The sequence below is a fragment of the Cricetulus griseus genome, assembly GCF_003668045.3.
Source record: "Cricetulus griseus strain 17A/GY chromosome 1 unlocalized genomic scaffold, alternate assembly CriGri-PICRH-1.0 chr1_0, whole genome shotgun sequence".
Classification (NCBI taxonomy): domain Eukaryota; kingdom Metazoa; phylum Chordata; class Mammalia; order Rodentia; family Cricetidae; genus Cricetulus; species Cricetulus griseus.
This window is the reverse complement of record NW_023276806.1, coordinates 261,179,304-261,194,769: the sequence shown is the minus strand read 5'-3', so window position 1 is coordinate 261,194,769 and position 15,466 is coordinate 261,179,304. Positions and strand designations below refer to the sequence as shown.

The following is a 15,466-nucleotide window of genomic DNA, read 5'->3' as shown; positions in this document are numbered from 1 at the left end:
GAGAGGGACAGGAGTCATGCTAAGCACTAAATCTCAAGAGCCACTTGCACTCCCAAATGACCCACTTGCTAGGCCTCATCTGCTAAAGCCTTCCAAAACTGACCACTGTGCAAACATGGACTATTGGGCCACATTTCACACACAAACTGCCCCCAGGGAATCGTGGCTGCCATTCCTTTGGATGTGTGTAGAAGATTAGTGTTTCCCTCACACCCAAAAGCATGAGGGGCCGTGTGTTCTGGAGGCCATCTCTCTCTCTCTCTCTCTCTCTCTCTCTCTCTCTCTCTCTCTCTCCTCTCTCTCTCTCTCTCTCTCTTCTCTCTCTCTCTCTCTCTCTCTTCTCTCTCTCTCTCTCTGTGTGTGTGTGTGTGTGTGTGTAACTGGTGTAGCAGATCCTTCGGTATTCTTTTTCTATTTTTCTGTAATGTTAAATGACACACGAACCTAATGCCTCAAATCTTTTGAGTTCAACGGATGCGTGAGGAGATACAGCTACAAATCTGTACTCAGGGTCCCAGAGGGACTTTCCCAGCAGGAAACATGTCCCAAAGTACCACGTCCTGGGTTCTGGGAGAGTCCTACCCCTCATAGGAAAGCAGTTATGCAACCAAGAAGCTGCAGAACATCTATCTACCTGGTAGCTCCGTGTGGTGAGGAGGAGCAGATTCCCCAGCAGCGAGCCTGATTGGTTTTGGTCACAGGAAGAGTGGGATATAGGCCGGGATGGAGACTTCATCCTTTCTTTGTGACACCAAGGCATCCGTGCAAAGTGTCATCTTTTCAAATCAGCGTGGTCACTTGAAAGGGCAGGTGCGGTGGCGCGCGCCTTTAATCCCAGCCCTTGGGAGGCAGAGGCAGGGGGATCTCTCTGTGAGTTCGAGGTCGGCCAGGACAGCCGGAGGCACACAGTGCGTGTGTGTGTGTGTGGGGGGGGGGAGATCTTGCTGCCTTCCAGTTCCGCGCGCTTGCACAAACGTGCCAAGTGTAAGCAACTGCGTCTTAAACATCCGGGAACAATGCACGGGACACATCCTGGCCCTCGCAGGGTCCATCAAGGAAGGATGAGCTGCGCGCCCCGGAGCTCCGTCAGCCCGGGCCCCGCCTGAAGCCGCGGGCTCCAGGCGAGCCTCCTCGGGCCTCGGCCGCACACACCACGTCTCCACGCCACGTCACCCGCGCGCGCCCCGGACGCGCTTGTGGCCCGAGGCAGCGCCCCGGAAGTAGCCGTGGACGTCGGAGCAGGCGGGCGGGACCGGCGCGGATGTGGCGAGGCTGCTGAACGCAGGTTCCGCGGTATGGCGGGGACGGCGCTGAAGAGGCTGATGGCCGAGTATAAGCGTGAGTCGGGCGGCTCCCGCCTTCCCGCTCTCGAGGGTCCCCGTAGCCCACCTTCCGCCGCGGCCCCCGGCCACGCTCACACTGGCCCGGCCCGAAGGAGCCCGCGTGCGGAAGGCCGCGCTGCCGCTGCGCCGCTGCCGCTGCGCTCTCGCTGTCGCCGGCGCCGGCGCCGGCGCGCCCCGGCCGGCTGCAGCGGGACAGGCCCTGGGCTCGGGCGCTGGCTCGGCCGGCGCGGTCACGGTCCTGCGACCCGGACCTGGTCCTCGAGTCCCCGGGGGCTGGCGCGTCTGTCCTGCCCGCAGCTGATGCTGCGGGTCGTCCCTCCCTGTAAGGTGGTCGTGGGGTAGAGTTGAGTTTGGGGAGAAAGTTGAGAGTGAGCAAAATAAGGACTTAAACCTCCGGCCACGCTTCAGGTGAGAGTTGCGGTTCGGCTGGATCGAACCAAAGCTTCGCAGACACGGGCTCGGGGACTTGTGATGACCATTTTCTTTCATCCCGATCTGTGTTTCGGTTTTACTTTCCAGCCCCGTTTCTAGGCTTAGAAATGTCATCTCTTTTTACAAAAACAAAACCAAAACAAACAAACAAAAGGAACAGCATTTAGGCTCTGGGACAGGCATCCCAAGTGCCAGCAGTTTGTACTTGGCTGAGCTTGTTGAACTTAATTTCCCAAGGGTATTCACATTGGAGAAAATTTTATTTCCCATCCTCTGGCCTCATAAAAAGCTCGAACATTATTTTAGGCATATTGCCAATTAGTTTGCAGTTAAGGTCATGGATTATCAAAAGTTTGGAAGAGGGAAAGAATTTGCTTAAAAGAGTGGACCCTAAAACAGGAAGATTGGACAGGAGGTCAGGGGTTCACAGGGGAGAGGGCACCATCTGAGGTGGCTGCTTGGAAGTGGAAAAAGGGGCCGGAGCTAAGGGCCTCCGGGCTGACAGCCAGTCTGGGACCAGTGTTACAGCCATATGGAACTGAGTTGTGCCAGCAACTTGAATGGTCTTGGGTTGCAGCCCTGAAAACTGCCCCAGCTGTCCTGGCTGAGCCCAGACCCACTGCCACATGGAAACCATGAGGTCATCAATGGATATTGTTTAAGACTGTAGCAACAGTGACAGGAAATTCGTCCATCCATACCGAGCATGAGAAGTGAGGACTTTTTTTTCTCTCCATGTCTGTGTAATTGGATAAACTGCCACTGAGTGTGTCCCTTCTTTTATGGTTTAGCATCTGGTTTGTCCTTGTGTTTAGGACAGTGCACTCCAAAGTTAGGTAGACTCAGCGAGAGCAGCCGTGGATGGACTAGAGCCTTGGCAGATTTGGTGAGGTGTTCAAATGTACCTGATTGTGCTGTGGATTGAGAGATCATGTGACTCGGGAGCAGTTTATTGTTTAAATTTTACCACTTTATGGGTTTGAGTGTTTTGATTTCATGTGTGCCTGGTGCCAGTGGATGTCAGAAGAGGACGTTAGATCCCCTGGGACTGGAGTTACAGCTGCTTGTGCGCCTTTGTGTGGGTGCTGGACTAGAACCTGAATCTCCTGCAAGGACAAGTGCTCTTAATCTCCGAGTCATCTCTCCAGCCCTGGTGGTTTTTTTTTAAATATTTTTTATTTTATTTTTTAAGACTTATTTATTATGTACATTCTTTTGTCTGTATGTATCCCTATATGACAGAAGAGTGTGCTAGGTCTCATTACGGATGGTTGTGAGCCACCATGTGGTTGCTGGGAATTGAACTCAGGACCTCTGGAAGAGCAGTCAGTGCTCTTAACCTCTGAGCCATCTCTCCAGCCCCCAACCCTGTTTGTTTGTTTTTTTTTCTTTGTTTTGTTTTTTTTTACGCCCCCTAGTTTTATATAAATTTATATTTTATAGAAGTTGAATAACAAATGCAAAATGATTCGACTGTGCTCATGATACCAAAAAGAGCCAGCAAAGAACTTCAGCTGCCCTCTTGCTCACCCTCGTTCTTGTACAAGTGCATTTGCAGAGGAGTGTGTGCGCAGAGGAGGATAGTGGACGTCCTGCTCTGTCACTCCGCACCTTCGTCCCTTGAGACAGGGTCTGTCACTGAACCTGGAGCTCATTAATTTGGCTAGAATGGCTAGCTAGTTAGCTCCAGAAATCCTCCTGTTTGCACTCTTGCCTCCAGCTCTGGGGGTACAGGCACACATAGTTAATAGAGCCTTCCCGTTTTGCATATGGGTACTGGGGATCAGACTTGTGCATATGGGTACTGCAAGAGCGTTCTGCACTCCAGGTTGTTATATATCCCCACAGCTCTTCTTCTGTGACAGACACGGGGAGCAGTGGCCCAGAGCTGCTGTAACAGTGCCACCATAACAGAAACCATCTCCCATTTTGGAGATAGAATTAAAAATCCAGGTGTGGGCTGGGCTGTGATCCTGGCAGAGTGGTCTCTGGGGGAAGATCTTTTCTGTCCCTCAGCTTCTGGAGCGCTGGCTGCCTTGGGTTCCTGAGCTGTGTTAGTGTAACACCTTCTCTCCTGTACCTTCTTGTGACCATCTTCTCCTGGGCATTTGGACATCAGATCTCCCACTTGAGAAGTCAGCAGTGTTGGTTTAGGGTCCAGCCTTGTCAGTATGCTCTCTAAGTCTGGTACATCTGCTGAAACCCTGTTTCCAGTCCGTGTCACCATTCCTGAGTGTTTTAAAATTGCAGTTATTTTTACATATTTATGTGTGTGAGCAGGCGAGTGCCTGTGCTTGTGTGGAAGTCAGGACAACTGGCAGAAGGCTCTCCCCTTCTACTGTGAGCTCCTTGGGAAGCTTGAGCTCAGGTTGCCAGACCTGGCAGCAAGCGTTTCTGCCCATGAGTCATCCCTGGGCTCGAATGTGAGGCAGTACATCATAGCAGGGGCATGAAGCAGAGCAAAGCTGTTTACCTAGAGGCCAGAACACCAAAGAAAAGCAGCGGAAAACTTGGGATCCCTGTGCTTCCTTTAAGGATCTGCTCTCAGTGACTAGCCCTCCTCTCCTCTCTGTTTCCTGGCCATGTCTGGTACTCTGCTGTGATGGGTTCCCTTTTCACAAGTAGGCACTTGCCTCTTTGTAAGGTGATTATCTCAGGCATTTTGTTACAGTAATGGCCAGCTGAGTAACATGGTGTCTATGAGACCATGCTTGCAAAATAGATTGTGAACAGCGACTTAGATTCTTCATGCTTCCTCCCAGCACCACCTGAACTATCGTTCTTTTCCTTCTCTTCATGTTGGTCTCTCAGTCTCTAGACAGTGCATGGTTTTCTTTTAGCTGTCTGTGAACGTAATAAAAATTATACACTGTATGTTTTTGTGTGTTTGCTTTTGCCTTGGAACCCCTTACCCAGCATTGTGTCTCAGTTTCCTTTCTCTCGGAGCTTGTGGCTGCAGCTCACTCTTCTTGCTAAGTGAATTTCTTTTTACGAGTAAGTCAGAATCCATCTGTTCTGCTGTTGGTAGACACCGAAGTTAATTTGCAGTTTGGTTTTTGTAAGTACTGCAGAGCTGTTTTGAAGATGGCTTGGTGCCCATGTGCAGGTTTGCATTTGGAGTATAATTCAGTCTCATGGAGCCCTTGAATGAGCAGCCAGTTTTACTAGGTGTGCTGAGCTATTTCGCCGTGGCTTTTCCAGTGTGTGTCATGGTCCGCCACAGCTGAGAGTCTCTTAGGTCTGCTTAGGTTTTTCACTTACACTTTAGCTTTTGGGTCCTCAGCTTGTCTGGTAGGTGTTGCATGGTATTTTGTGGCTTTAATTGGTGCATGGATGATTATGAGTGAGGCGGCAGCATCCGTTCATGTACTCAGGCCATCTCTGCCTCTTTGTGTGAAATGCCTGTCTCTGGCAGGCTTTACACAGGGCTGTCTTTTTCTTGCTTGCTCCCGTGTGTTTGTGTGTGTCACATCCAAGCTGTGAATCATAGTGTCCTCAGAATGCCTTCCCCGGGAGCCCGTCTGTTCCTCCCAGACAGCACTGATCTGCACTCACTGTAGTGTTGGTACTTCTCTGTGCTCAGCACAGAGAAGTGTGGAGATATATCTGTGCTGTGGGATTGGTGCAGTGCTCCTCAGCCTTACAGCAGCAAGTGATGAAGCAGGGCAGGTAGTTCAGCTGTTGTGCAAAAGTCTGGAGTGAGATTTCACTCGAGTTCTCTGAATAATCTTTTACAATGGGAATTTCTGCTGATATTGCGATGTTTTCAGACGCCTCTGTTGAGCTTGAATATCCAGATAAGGGAGCAGTGACTGTTGCTTTTCTTTTTAAGGTTTTCATTTTTATTTTACGTGTGTAGTCTTGCCTGTATGTGTGTCTGTGTACCATGTGTGAGCCCGCTGTCTGCAGAAACCTGAAAAGGGAGTTGGATCTCCTGGAAATGGAGTTTCAGACAATTGTGAGCTGCCGTGTGAGTGTTGAGAACTGAACCTGGGTCCTCTGTGAGCGCAGCCAGTGCTTAAGTGCTGAGTCATTTCACTAGTCCAGGGCTGTTCCTTTTAATATAGAGTGGTAATCCATTGCAGGCCAGGCTTCGTTGTTTAAACATTTGCTTCCTGATGAGCGTTGGAATGTTCCCCGTTTTTGGCTGTGATGAGACCCGCTGTGAACATCGTGTGCTTTTCTTCATTTCTCTTGCATAAACGCCTGTTTTAGAAGGAACTGCCCAGTTGTTTGACGTCACTGTCAGTTCTCACTAGCACAGATGCTGCACAGCTCTGCCGAGTTTCTGACTTTTCCTCCTTCCTGTTCAGCTTGTGTTAGTGTCTCCAGTGGCTTAACTTGAAATTCTCTCATAACTGACAGACAATGTTGAGTTATTGCAAGCTTACTGACCATCTGGCTTTTTTTGATGAAATGTGTAGTGTTTATTTTTAAGTTGTGTTGTTTCCTTAGGTTGTACATTTCTTTAACATTGCCTTTTATTGGACAGTTGCCTTGCAAACGTTTTCCCTTCTTGGCTTGACTCCATGTGTCATTTCCCCAGTCCAATGGTTCTTTTAATTTAAAACTTATTAGGTTTATTTTATTTTTATTCACATGTACATCTCTGTGTGTATGTGTATGTAGTGCAGACCCCGTGGAGGCCAGGAAGAGGGCTTGGGATCCCCATGGAGCTGAGACATTGGTGCTGGGCCACTGCCTTTATTCTTCTGAAAGAGCAGCAAGTGCTCTGAGGTGCATAGCCATTTCCCCACCTCCTAATCCTGCCTTTTAAACAGGAGACTAAAAAAAAATGACATATAATACATTGTCTTTTAAAACATTCTTGCTTTTGTCTATTTGAGAAACTGTTGAGGTTTTCTGCTAGGATTTCTTCTAGGTATTTCACAGTTAATATCTGTAATCCATTTCAAGGTTTCGTGGGAGAAGTCAGGTTCCTTTACATATTATCTGGGAGTGTCCAGCTGTGTCAGTTTGCTAGAGCTGCTGGGCCTTGGACTAATAGAGGCAAGAGAAACTGATTTCCTTGCAACCCTGAAGGCAAGATCTCCAGAGTTAGGGAGTGGGACAGGCTTGTTTACCTGACCTCAGTGAGAACACAGACAGGTTGGATTAGCACCTGGCCCGGTGTCCTCACTTGAACCGTAGTTACTTCTCTACCAGGATGGCTCTGTTCAGCATGCCCTGTGCAGTGTGTAGAACATGCCAGTATGACCCCTGGATTTTTCTGTTTTCCATTGTAAACCTTGGAGCTTTTGTATTTTATGTTTCTTGAAGGAGTAGCCTCTGCAACCATCTTTCTTGTTTTCACCATTTTATCAGTGTGATAGGTTCTAGAAATGGAGTCATTGAACAAATTTGTATTTTGTTTGTGCAGTGACTACTTTTTAAGCTATTTTAAGAAAAGTAATTTTTAAAAAATTACCATTTCCAGGGACTAATCTTTGAAAAATTTTGATATGGTTAGTAATTGTTTCTTTTCAGGAATTTATGATTATCAATAAACAGGGAACTGTGTGGTGGTGTTGTATGTGTACCTGGTACCTGTTTTGAAGCCTTTCTGCTGTTGACTGCAGTTCATCACTGACCAGCAGGTGTCGCTGCTGGACAGCAAAGTGGGTGGGATGGTGCTGACTACCTAGAGTCTGGGTCTCTAGCCTTGCTGGTCTCCAGCTACAGGCTGGGCTTCCCTAAGGGAAAGGAGGCGTCCCAGGGAAGTTCCAGAGGGGTCAGCTACAAAGAATTCGGCTTTGCTGTTTTTCGCTCTAGGTACCTTTTGTTCCACAGCACATGCCTCTTCCTCAGCCCCATATTTTAGCAGCTCAAGATCATCTCCCTCATTTACTGTTTCCATATAGTCAGGGTGATGGGACTGGATTTCAGATGACTGAGAGTGTAAAGGTTTGGCCAGCTGGTTCTGTTGCTTATCCTGATCTGTGCCTGTGAAGGGACGCAGAGGGAGACTGTAGAGGGTGTCACCAGGTGTGCTCCTGCCATCTGTCTGTCCTGGCACTTAACCTCTTCGTGACTGCCTCCTCCCCTCCTTGAAGTGTGAGCGCATCTGACTAACAGCCTCTTGTTCCTTCTTCTTGCCTGGCCTCTCCTTAGCATCTCCCTGTCTCATTCGCTATAAAAATAAAAACAAAAACAAAAAAACTTAATGTTACTTTATACTTGTGAGTGTTTGGCTGCATGTGTTAAAGTACATCGCTTACATACAGTGCTAGCAGAGGGTGCTGAATCCCCTGAAAGTGGACTTACTGTCAGTTGTTAGGCGCCACATGGGTGCTGGGTCCCTGTAAGAGCAGTGAACTCTCTTAACCGCTAGATATCTCTCCAGCCCCTCATGCACTTTCCACACCATTATTTCTAATTATATCTACTCGTGTGTGTTGGGGGTGAGTATGTGCACATACCATGACATTCGAGTGGGTGTCGGGATAACTTGTGGGATCAGTTCTCTCTCTCCTTCATGTGGGTCGTGGGCTTCAAACTCAGGTTATCCAACTTGGCAGCAGAGCCATCAGTGGCGGAACTTTTTCTGAATAATGCCCTCTGTTGTGTGTCTTTCAGCTTAGCCCCTTTTCCTTTCTGGGGGTGATAGCCAGAGGCCCTCAAGATGGTCTGGTGTTTTTTCCCTTTGTGGGCTCTTCTACATACCTCCTGTAGGAAATGAGGCCATTCCAACCCTGGGGAACGACTATGACTGTCTGACTATTATGTGAACAGAGTCTACATGGTTTCCTAGATAGACTGGAGAGCTTGGTGCTGTGGGACCTCAAGTTCCTTTTGAGCTTGCATACAGCCCTAACCAAAGAAAGCTCCAGCAGGGGCTGCCGTGGTGTCCTGAGTGTGGAATGTGTCCGTGACAGTGTGTGCTTATGCTATTGGGCGCTCCTCCCTCCTCCTGTCCCCTCCTTTTCTCTGTCCCCTCTTTCTCTTCCTTCCTCTCCCCTTTCCTCTCCTTCCTCTTCCTCTCCCCTTTCCTCAGCTTCCTGGGTGTAACACTCAGCCAGGGCAGCAGAGCAGGCAGTAAGAACTGTTCCCTGTCCTGAAGCTTTTAAAGTAAAACTAAGGTTTGTTTTATGTTTTGTTTGTTTTTCCATCTAGCTGTGATCCTGTTAGGGTTTCCGTGTCTCTCTGTGTCCGTGTGTTCTGTTAACAGGACTCACTTTCTAACTGCATGTGTGCAGAAGGAAGCCAGTTCACATGTGGATGTTGACCTCATTGCAACTTCGAGCAACTCGCCATTTCTTTCTGGCTTTGGGTTTCTTTGGATGATCAGTTTCCAATCTTTTTGGTCCTCTTGCCTTAGTCTCATTTAGTAGAGATTTATTAATTTCTGTGTTTTTCAGACCACCGTTTGGTTCTGTAGGTCTTTTGTGTACTTGTATTGGTCATCTTGATTTCCCTGGCACTCAGATGGAGAGTGCCTTCTGTCCTGATTTTCTCACTGTGTTTGACTGCATTCTCCTTCCATTCACCATTTTTCCAAGGGTGCCCACAGGTTTGGTGTTTGCTCAAACAGGTTATATCCATCTGTCGGTCATTGCCGCAGCAATATCTGATATGGTAACTTTATTAAGCTAAAATGTTCATTTGAGCGCAGTGGTGCATGTATGTAAACATGCAGAGGCCAAAGGGTAGCTGCAAGTTTGAGGCCAACGTGGGACATAGTGTGTTCCAGGCCAGTCCAGGTTTTACATAGTGACACTCTGTCTTAAATTTCTTTTTTTTTTTTCTTTCTTTTTTTTTTTTTTTAGTTCACATTTTTGGAGTTCAGAGTACAAGATCAGGGTTTGTAGGATGACAAAGGGTGGCCACCGTTGTGATGGCTTGAGTACAGGATTTGCTCACACCTGGGGCAGGAAGCCGGAGGGCAGCTAGCTGCTGCTGTCACCACTCTGGGGTCATCTACCCAGTGTCACACACACAACCTCATGCCTCACCTCATAAAGGTCATCTTCTTCTCCACCCCAGCACTGCCACCTGGCTTCCAACACTTGACTTCTAGGGACACACTCCAGACCCGAACATGACCTAGATACAAATCATGATGCCAAGAATTGACATGCCACCGGGTCTTTGGCAGCTACTGGCCTTAAGTAGCTGAGACTCTATAGTAGGGCATTCATTCGGGCACAGAGAACTGTCCTCCTGGAAGAAATGCTGTAATCTAGTTCATGTGACTCATGAAGTTCTTTGCTAAGCGACAGTGTAACACACTTTCTCTCTGCTGATGGCTTTGTTCTTTAACTTTACAGAATTAACCCTGAATCCTCCAGAAGGAATTGTGGCAGGTAAGGGGCTTGAGTGACTTCTTTATGATTTTCTTCCAATTGCTCAAGTTGTCTTCTAATTAAGATGTGCAATTTTTTTTCTTTCCCTGCAGGCCCCATGAATGAAGAGAATTTTTTTGAATGGGAGGCATTGATCATGTAAGTTATTTGTAGTGAATTACTTTTTTTTTCATGCTTTACTGGAAACTAGGCCTAAGAATCTCTAACTCTGAAATGTTGACTGGGCCCAAGTGGGCCTTGTAGCTCTCAGCTGTTCTCTGGGCAGAAGCCAGATGAACATGAATCCAGAGGAGATGACAGTGTGTCCTTAGCACCAATAAAAGATTTAATTGGGAATATTAGCTCTGGGAAGTTTCAAGATGATGATTTTTAATGTGTGGCTCTGTTAGGAAGACACAATACCTTACTTATCCCTTTGCTTTCACACCATAGACAACACAGAGAGCTTTTGTGTCCCCTGAGCTGTGGGGTTTGTCCCCACCAGAGCAGCATCCAGTGCCATCTAGAGAGTGACAGGTCCCACAGGCTCAGGTTTCTGTCCCCAGGACAGCCTCTCTTCAGGCCTAGTCTTAAGTCTGAGTGTCTGGAGCTTCTGATTAGAAGTCGGGGTTCATGTGATTCCATCATTATGGCAGCCCCCTGAAAGGGAGACAATTTACTCACCTTTACAGTTTCTTACTGAGTGCTTCTTTTTGTTTTTTGAAGTATGAGTGTTTTGCCTACCTGTGTGCCTGGTGCCTAGGAAGTTAAAGAGGTGTCAGGTTCTCTGGAACTAGTTAGAGACAGGTGTGAGGACAGGTTCTTTGTAGCTCACGGTGAGTCCTGTCTTCTATGAGCTGCCACACATGGGCTGGCCACAGGTTCAACCCCATATTGTAATGCCGTTATCTCCTTTCCCTGATGCCTGTTCACAGCATATGTGACTCTGATACTCCAAGTGGAAGCCCAGCTGGACCTGTCTAGCCACTTTCTTGAGCTCCCTTTGTACAAGGTCATGAGCCCAAACTCTTCTGAAAGCAGGAGGATCGTATATTTATCATTGTATATCCAAAAGGAACAGAATCAGGTCAGGATGCCCAAGGCCAAGTTCTCAGCACAAAGGAGATTTATTTTCCCAGGGGGACAGAGGACAGGGAATAAGAGACAAAGACAGGAGGTAGAGTTTGAGGGAGAAAGGAAAGGAACAAGGGGGAGGGGCAGGGGAGTCTGTCCTGGAGGGACAAAGGACTGCCTCTGGATAGAGAGGGGACAGATGTGGTCCATAGAAAAATGGCTGTTTATGAAGGTACATGAGGAAACCCCACGTTAAGATGAGGTGCTTAATTTTAATTGGACATGTTAATTAGGTAAACCAAATTAAATTTGGGAATTTTGATGCTGTACTTCAATACTTTGATAGCTGGACCTTGGTAGTCAGCCTCAGGAGGAGGAAGTGGCTAAATAAGGGAATGGACCTTGGTGGCTAGCTTTAGGAATGTAATCTAGTGATTTTTAGCAAGGCAGAGGAAATTGGGGAAAAAGGCAAGGCCTGCCAGAGCCACACCCTTGAGTGGGATAGTTAGTGTTCCTTCAACATTTATCTTCCATAATATGCAGTGGTGGTGATGAAATTGCCTCAAATAGTGTGGGTGGCTTTCTAGTAGGAAAAGGTCATTAAAGCAGTAGGTGACCAAATGGACCTCCTGGAGCAGCATTAGACTTGAAAAGCCAAACATGTATGTCTTCCCCCTTTCTCCTCCCCACCCCACTTCTGGTTTTCGTTTCTCCATTTGCCTTCTCTGGCTTGCAGGTCTACCACTGTTTGTGGTCTTGAGTATGATGTGGCTTATTCCATAGTGAATTTGTGTCTCCTATCCCCAGTCTAGATTTTGTGATATTTAACTTACAGTCATGTTGCTTAGAAAGAGAAATGGAGGGGCCCTGAGTCTAGAGTGTTCTCTGGTCCATACTCAGCCTGGTTTGCGTTTTTCTTTCTACCTTAGATGTACAAGAAAATGAAGTTAGGTTAAACTGAGGAAGCTGCACTTTGTAATCAGTTTCTCAGTCAATAAGAATTTCCAATTAATTGCAGTGTTACAGGTTTGATTTTCTTGGTTGAGAAGTGTTATTCTTTTGCTTAGATTAGAAATAAAGAAGGGCACAAGATGAGACATGAGACTAAGAGACATATTAACCAGTTTATTATAGGCCCGGCAGAGTAGAGAGACCTAAGAGAGAAGAGGAACAGGGTTAATGGCTGACTGCCATGGCCGGTCTCGAGAGAAAGAGGCAGAGAGAGTGTAAGAGAAGAGGCAGAGAGAAGAGAAGAGGGGCAAAGAGCGTAAATGAGCAGGGGTCTGTCTTTTAAAGGGCTCTCTACACCTGTGTGCAGATTTAGTTCCCATGGAACCCTGGGCTGACCGGGGTACTGCCTGAGTCGATTCTGTCAAGTAACAGGGGCAGGCCAGTATAATGCCTGAACCTTTCAATCCCACCTTTATGTATTATTAAAATGGTGAGGTGTTAGACATGGCAGATTAAGGAATAAGGGCATCGAATTCTCAAGACTGCTTCCTGCTGATGTGGGGGGTGTTGACCATCTTTGGGGGACCTGAAAAGGTTAGGGTGCTGCCACGTCCTGGGGTAGCTGGTTGTTTCATCGCAGTCCAGGCTGTATGGAACTCCCTGGCGCCTCTTAGACTTGGCAAGATGTTGGCAGAGCAGAGGACAAGGTTTAGTTTAGAAAAAAATTTTTTTTCTTAGGTCCTGGCACTTGAGGAGAAGATTGTAGGATGAGGGAGGGGTTCCTGAGGGGTCCCAAGATGAGGGAAGGGAGTCCTGGGACAAAGGAAAGACTGAATAATATTTATTTGGAGTGTATCTGACCTGTTTGTTTGGATCCAGTTCAGCTCCCTGGAATTTACAAGAATCCTTTGAGTTTGTGAAAACAAATTTTAGACACATTAGCAGCATATTTATATTAAAAACAACTTGGCTGAAAGCATTAATATTTTAAAATTGACATATTTGTTAGGACAATGAAAAGCATCTTAATCTTGACCTTGTAGTTATGATCGTATCGTGGTATTGTAGAACTTTACTGACTATGAACAGTAGCATGAGGAATAGAGAAATCCGGAACATATTTCATTCGTTTTAATGTCTCAACTCACTTTATCATCACTTAAGCCTTTTTGTTCTCAGACCTTCATAACTTTAATTCATACACCTCACACTACCATCTTAGACTTCCATTCTCAGACCTTTATACCTTCCATTCTCAGACCTTTATAACCTGCATTTATCCACGGTGTTAGACCTTTCCATCCTCAGACCTTTGTAACTTACATTCCCAGACCTTCATACACCTTACACTTTCCTATCTTCACATAGATAAACCCTAAAATACCTGTTCCTGAAATCTGTTTTCCTTTAAGCTGGCAAGACTACCAGTCGTCAAAAGCATCGGAGTTCTTGAGAAAGATAAGATTTTACCTGAATTAATGATTAAAGAATAACAGAGACTTTCCAGCAGGCTGCATGGACAGCCACCCCCAAGGTCCTCCGTCCATGGTTGTGGGCTGTAGCTTTAAGAACACCTGCTTCTTGTTGAAAGCATGGGACCTGTGAATTGGGAACTATAGGAAGACTACTGTTGACCCAAGCAACTCCGGAAAAGTCGATTCTACTGTCCTCTTGTTCACGGTCTGGAGTACTTTGTAGCAGTTGAGGTGAAGGGCAGGGTTGCTCAGTGACCCAGCATTGTCACTGACTCGAAATGAAGTTTCTTCAGTGCCTATCGGTCTTCTTGGAGGAAATGGGGTGATGCCAGCAGCTGGCCTATCTCTCTGTTATAAAAAGCTTTTTAATAAAACATTTTAAATGCCATGTTCTCTAGATCTCTGAGCATTTGAGGATGTCTGTCTGTTTAGTATCTCAGCAGTCAAAAATTTGTCTTTAGTTAGAGAAAAATCCCTTTTTGTAATAAAAAGCTGTACCTTTGTAAACGGCTTACAGGGTGGACTGAGTGGTATATTTTGTTAACTTGAAATAGACCTTTATGATTTTAAATGTTAATCATCATTATGATACACAGTAGTGACCATGCTTTATCAGAGCTGTTTTTAATGATGTTGCTCAGAATGGTTTCCTCCCAGATGATGACTGAGAAGCTAATTAAAAAAAAAAAAAATGGTGCCAAGTACCACAAGAGTAACAGAACTGCGCTGTTTTCTGGGATCTTGTTTTTTACTTTTTTGTTGCTGTTGATTGCTTTTTTGTTTTTGTTTTTTGTTTTTTGTGTTTTGCTTTTTAAATGGAGTGTGCTGGATGTCTCTACAATTTTGTTCAAATGACTGCAGAACCTGGAAAAGTTGTTGCTGCTATTGATGCATAACATATTGCCAGCAGTCGGAACTGACAAGCCGAAAAGCTCCGCTCCTGGAGCGGGATCCCAAACCTGACCCTTGGGAAATTCAAGGGTTATCTTACCAGATTGCAGCAAACAGGCAGATGAGTGAGTTCCAAAAATCCTTAGTTTGAAAAGTGGCAAGTTGAAGTTTACAGAGTTCCAGCAGCTCAGACTGCTGCAGGAAGGAGGAAATGCTAGGAAAAACCGAGATGGAAAGTGGGTTGTGTGTTCAGATTCTGGGATCCCTGAAATTTCCCGTACCTCTGGTGGTAGAGGTTTTGGGGAGAGCCTAAACCAACGTTGGGTGGCAAAAATCTTATTCTTTTGCCCTATAATAAACTGGTTAATGTATTCTCTTAGTCTTTTTTTTTTTTTTAAAGATTGATTTGATTGATTGATTGATTTATTAATTATGTGTAAGTGTTCTGTCTGCATGTATGCCTGCTGGCCAGAAGAGGGCACCAGATCTCATTACCATGTGGTTGCTGGGAATTGAACTCAGGACCTTTGGAAGAGCAGGCAGTGCTCTTAACCCTGAGCCATCTCTCCAGCCCTATTCTCTTAGTCTTATGCATCATCTTGCGCTCCTCTTCTTCATTTCTAATTTAAGCAAAAGAATAACAAGAAGTACTCTGGGGGACAGTGGGGAAAGAGGTTTGGCTACCTAGGTGTGAGCTCTGAACGAGGCAGGATTTGTTTACGTCTGTGCTTACAGCATATTGGTGCTGTGTCCCAACGCTGTGTCCATCTCCACCTCACCCCCAATACCCAGAGCCTTGTACATGTTATCAGAACACTGTGCACCTATGCCCAAGCCCTGTTTATTTTTAATTTTGAGACAGGGTTTTGCTAAATTCACCGGGTTGGTCTTGAACTCACTCTAGTGGTTCAGGAAATATTTGTTTAATTATGCAAAGATGTGTTGCATTTGTTTAACATTGTGAAGCTGAGTTACTTTGCCTTCCTAAAGTGCCTGATTGGCCTAATAAAGAGCTGAA

General features: G+C 46.3%; 1 protein-coding gene across 2 annotated transcripts in view; it reads left to right on the top strand.

The window, feature by feature from the left end:
* Positions 1-1,179: 1,179 nt before the first annotated feature.
* Positions 1,180-15,466, top strand: part of Ube2g2 (ubiquitin conjugating enzyme E2 G2) — a 30,148-nt gene continuing 15,861 nt past the window's right edge. The window contains exons 1-3 of one of the 2 annotated variants that reach the window (XM_027394302.2): positions 1,180-1,338; positions 10,043-10,078; positions 10,171-10,216. In XM_027394302.2, coding sequence (XP_027250103.1) covers positions 1,296-1,338; positions 10,043-10,078; positions 10,171-10,216 — 125 coding nt within the window. In that variant the 5' untranslated portion in view covers positions 1,180-1,295. The remainder of the gene's footprint in view (positions 1,339-10,042; positions 10,079-10,170; positions 10,217-15,466) is intronic. The other variant, XM_027394303.2, reaches the window with a different exon arrangement.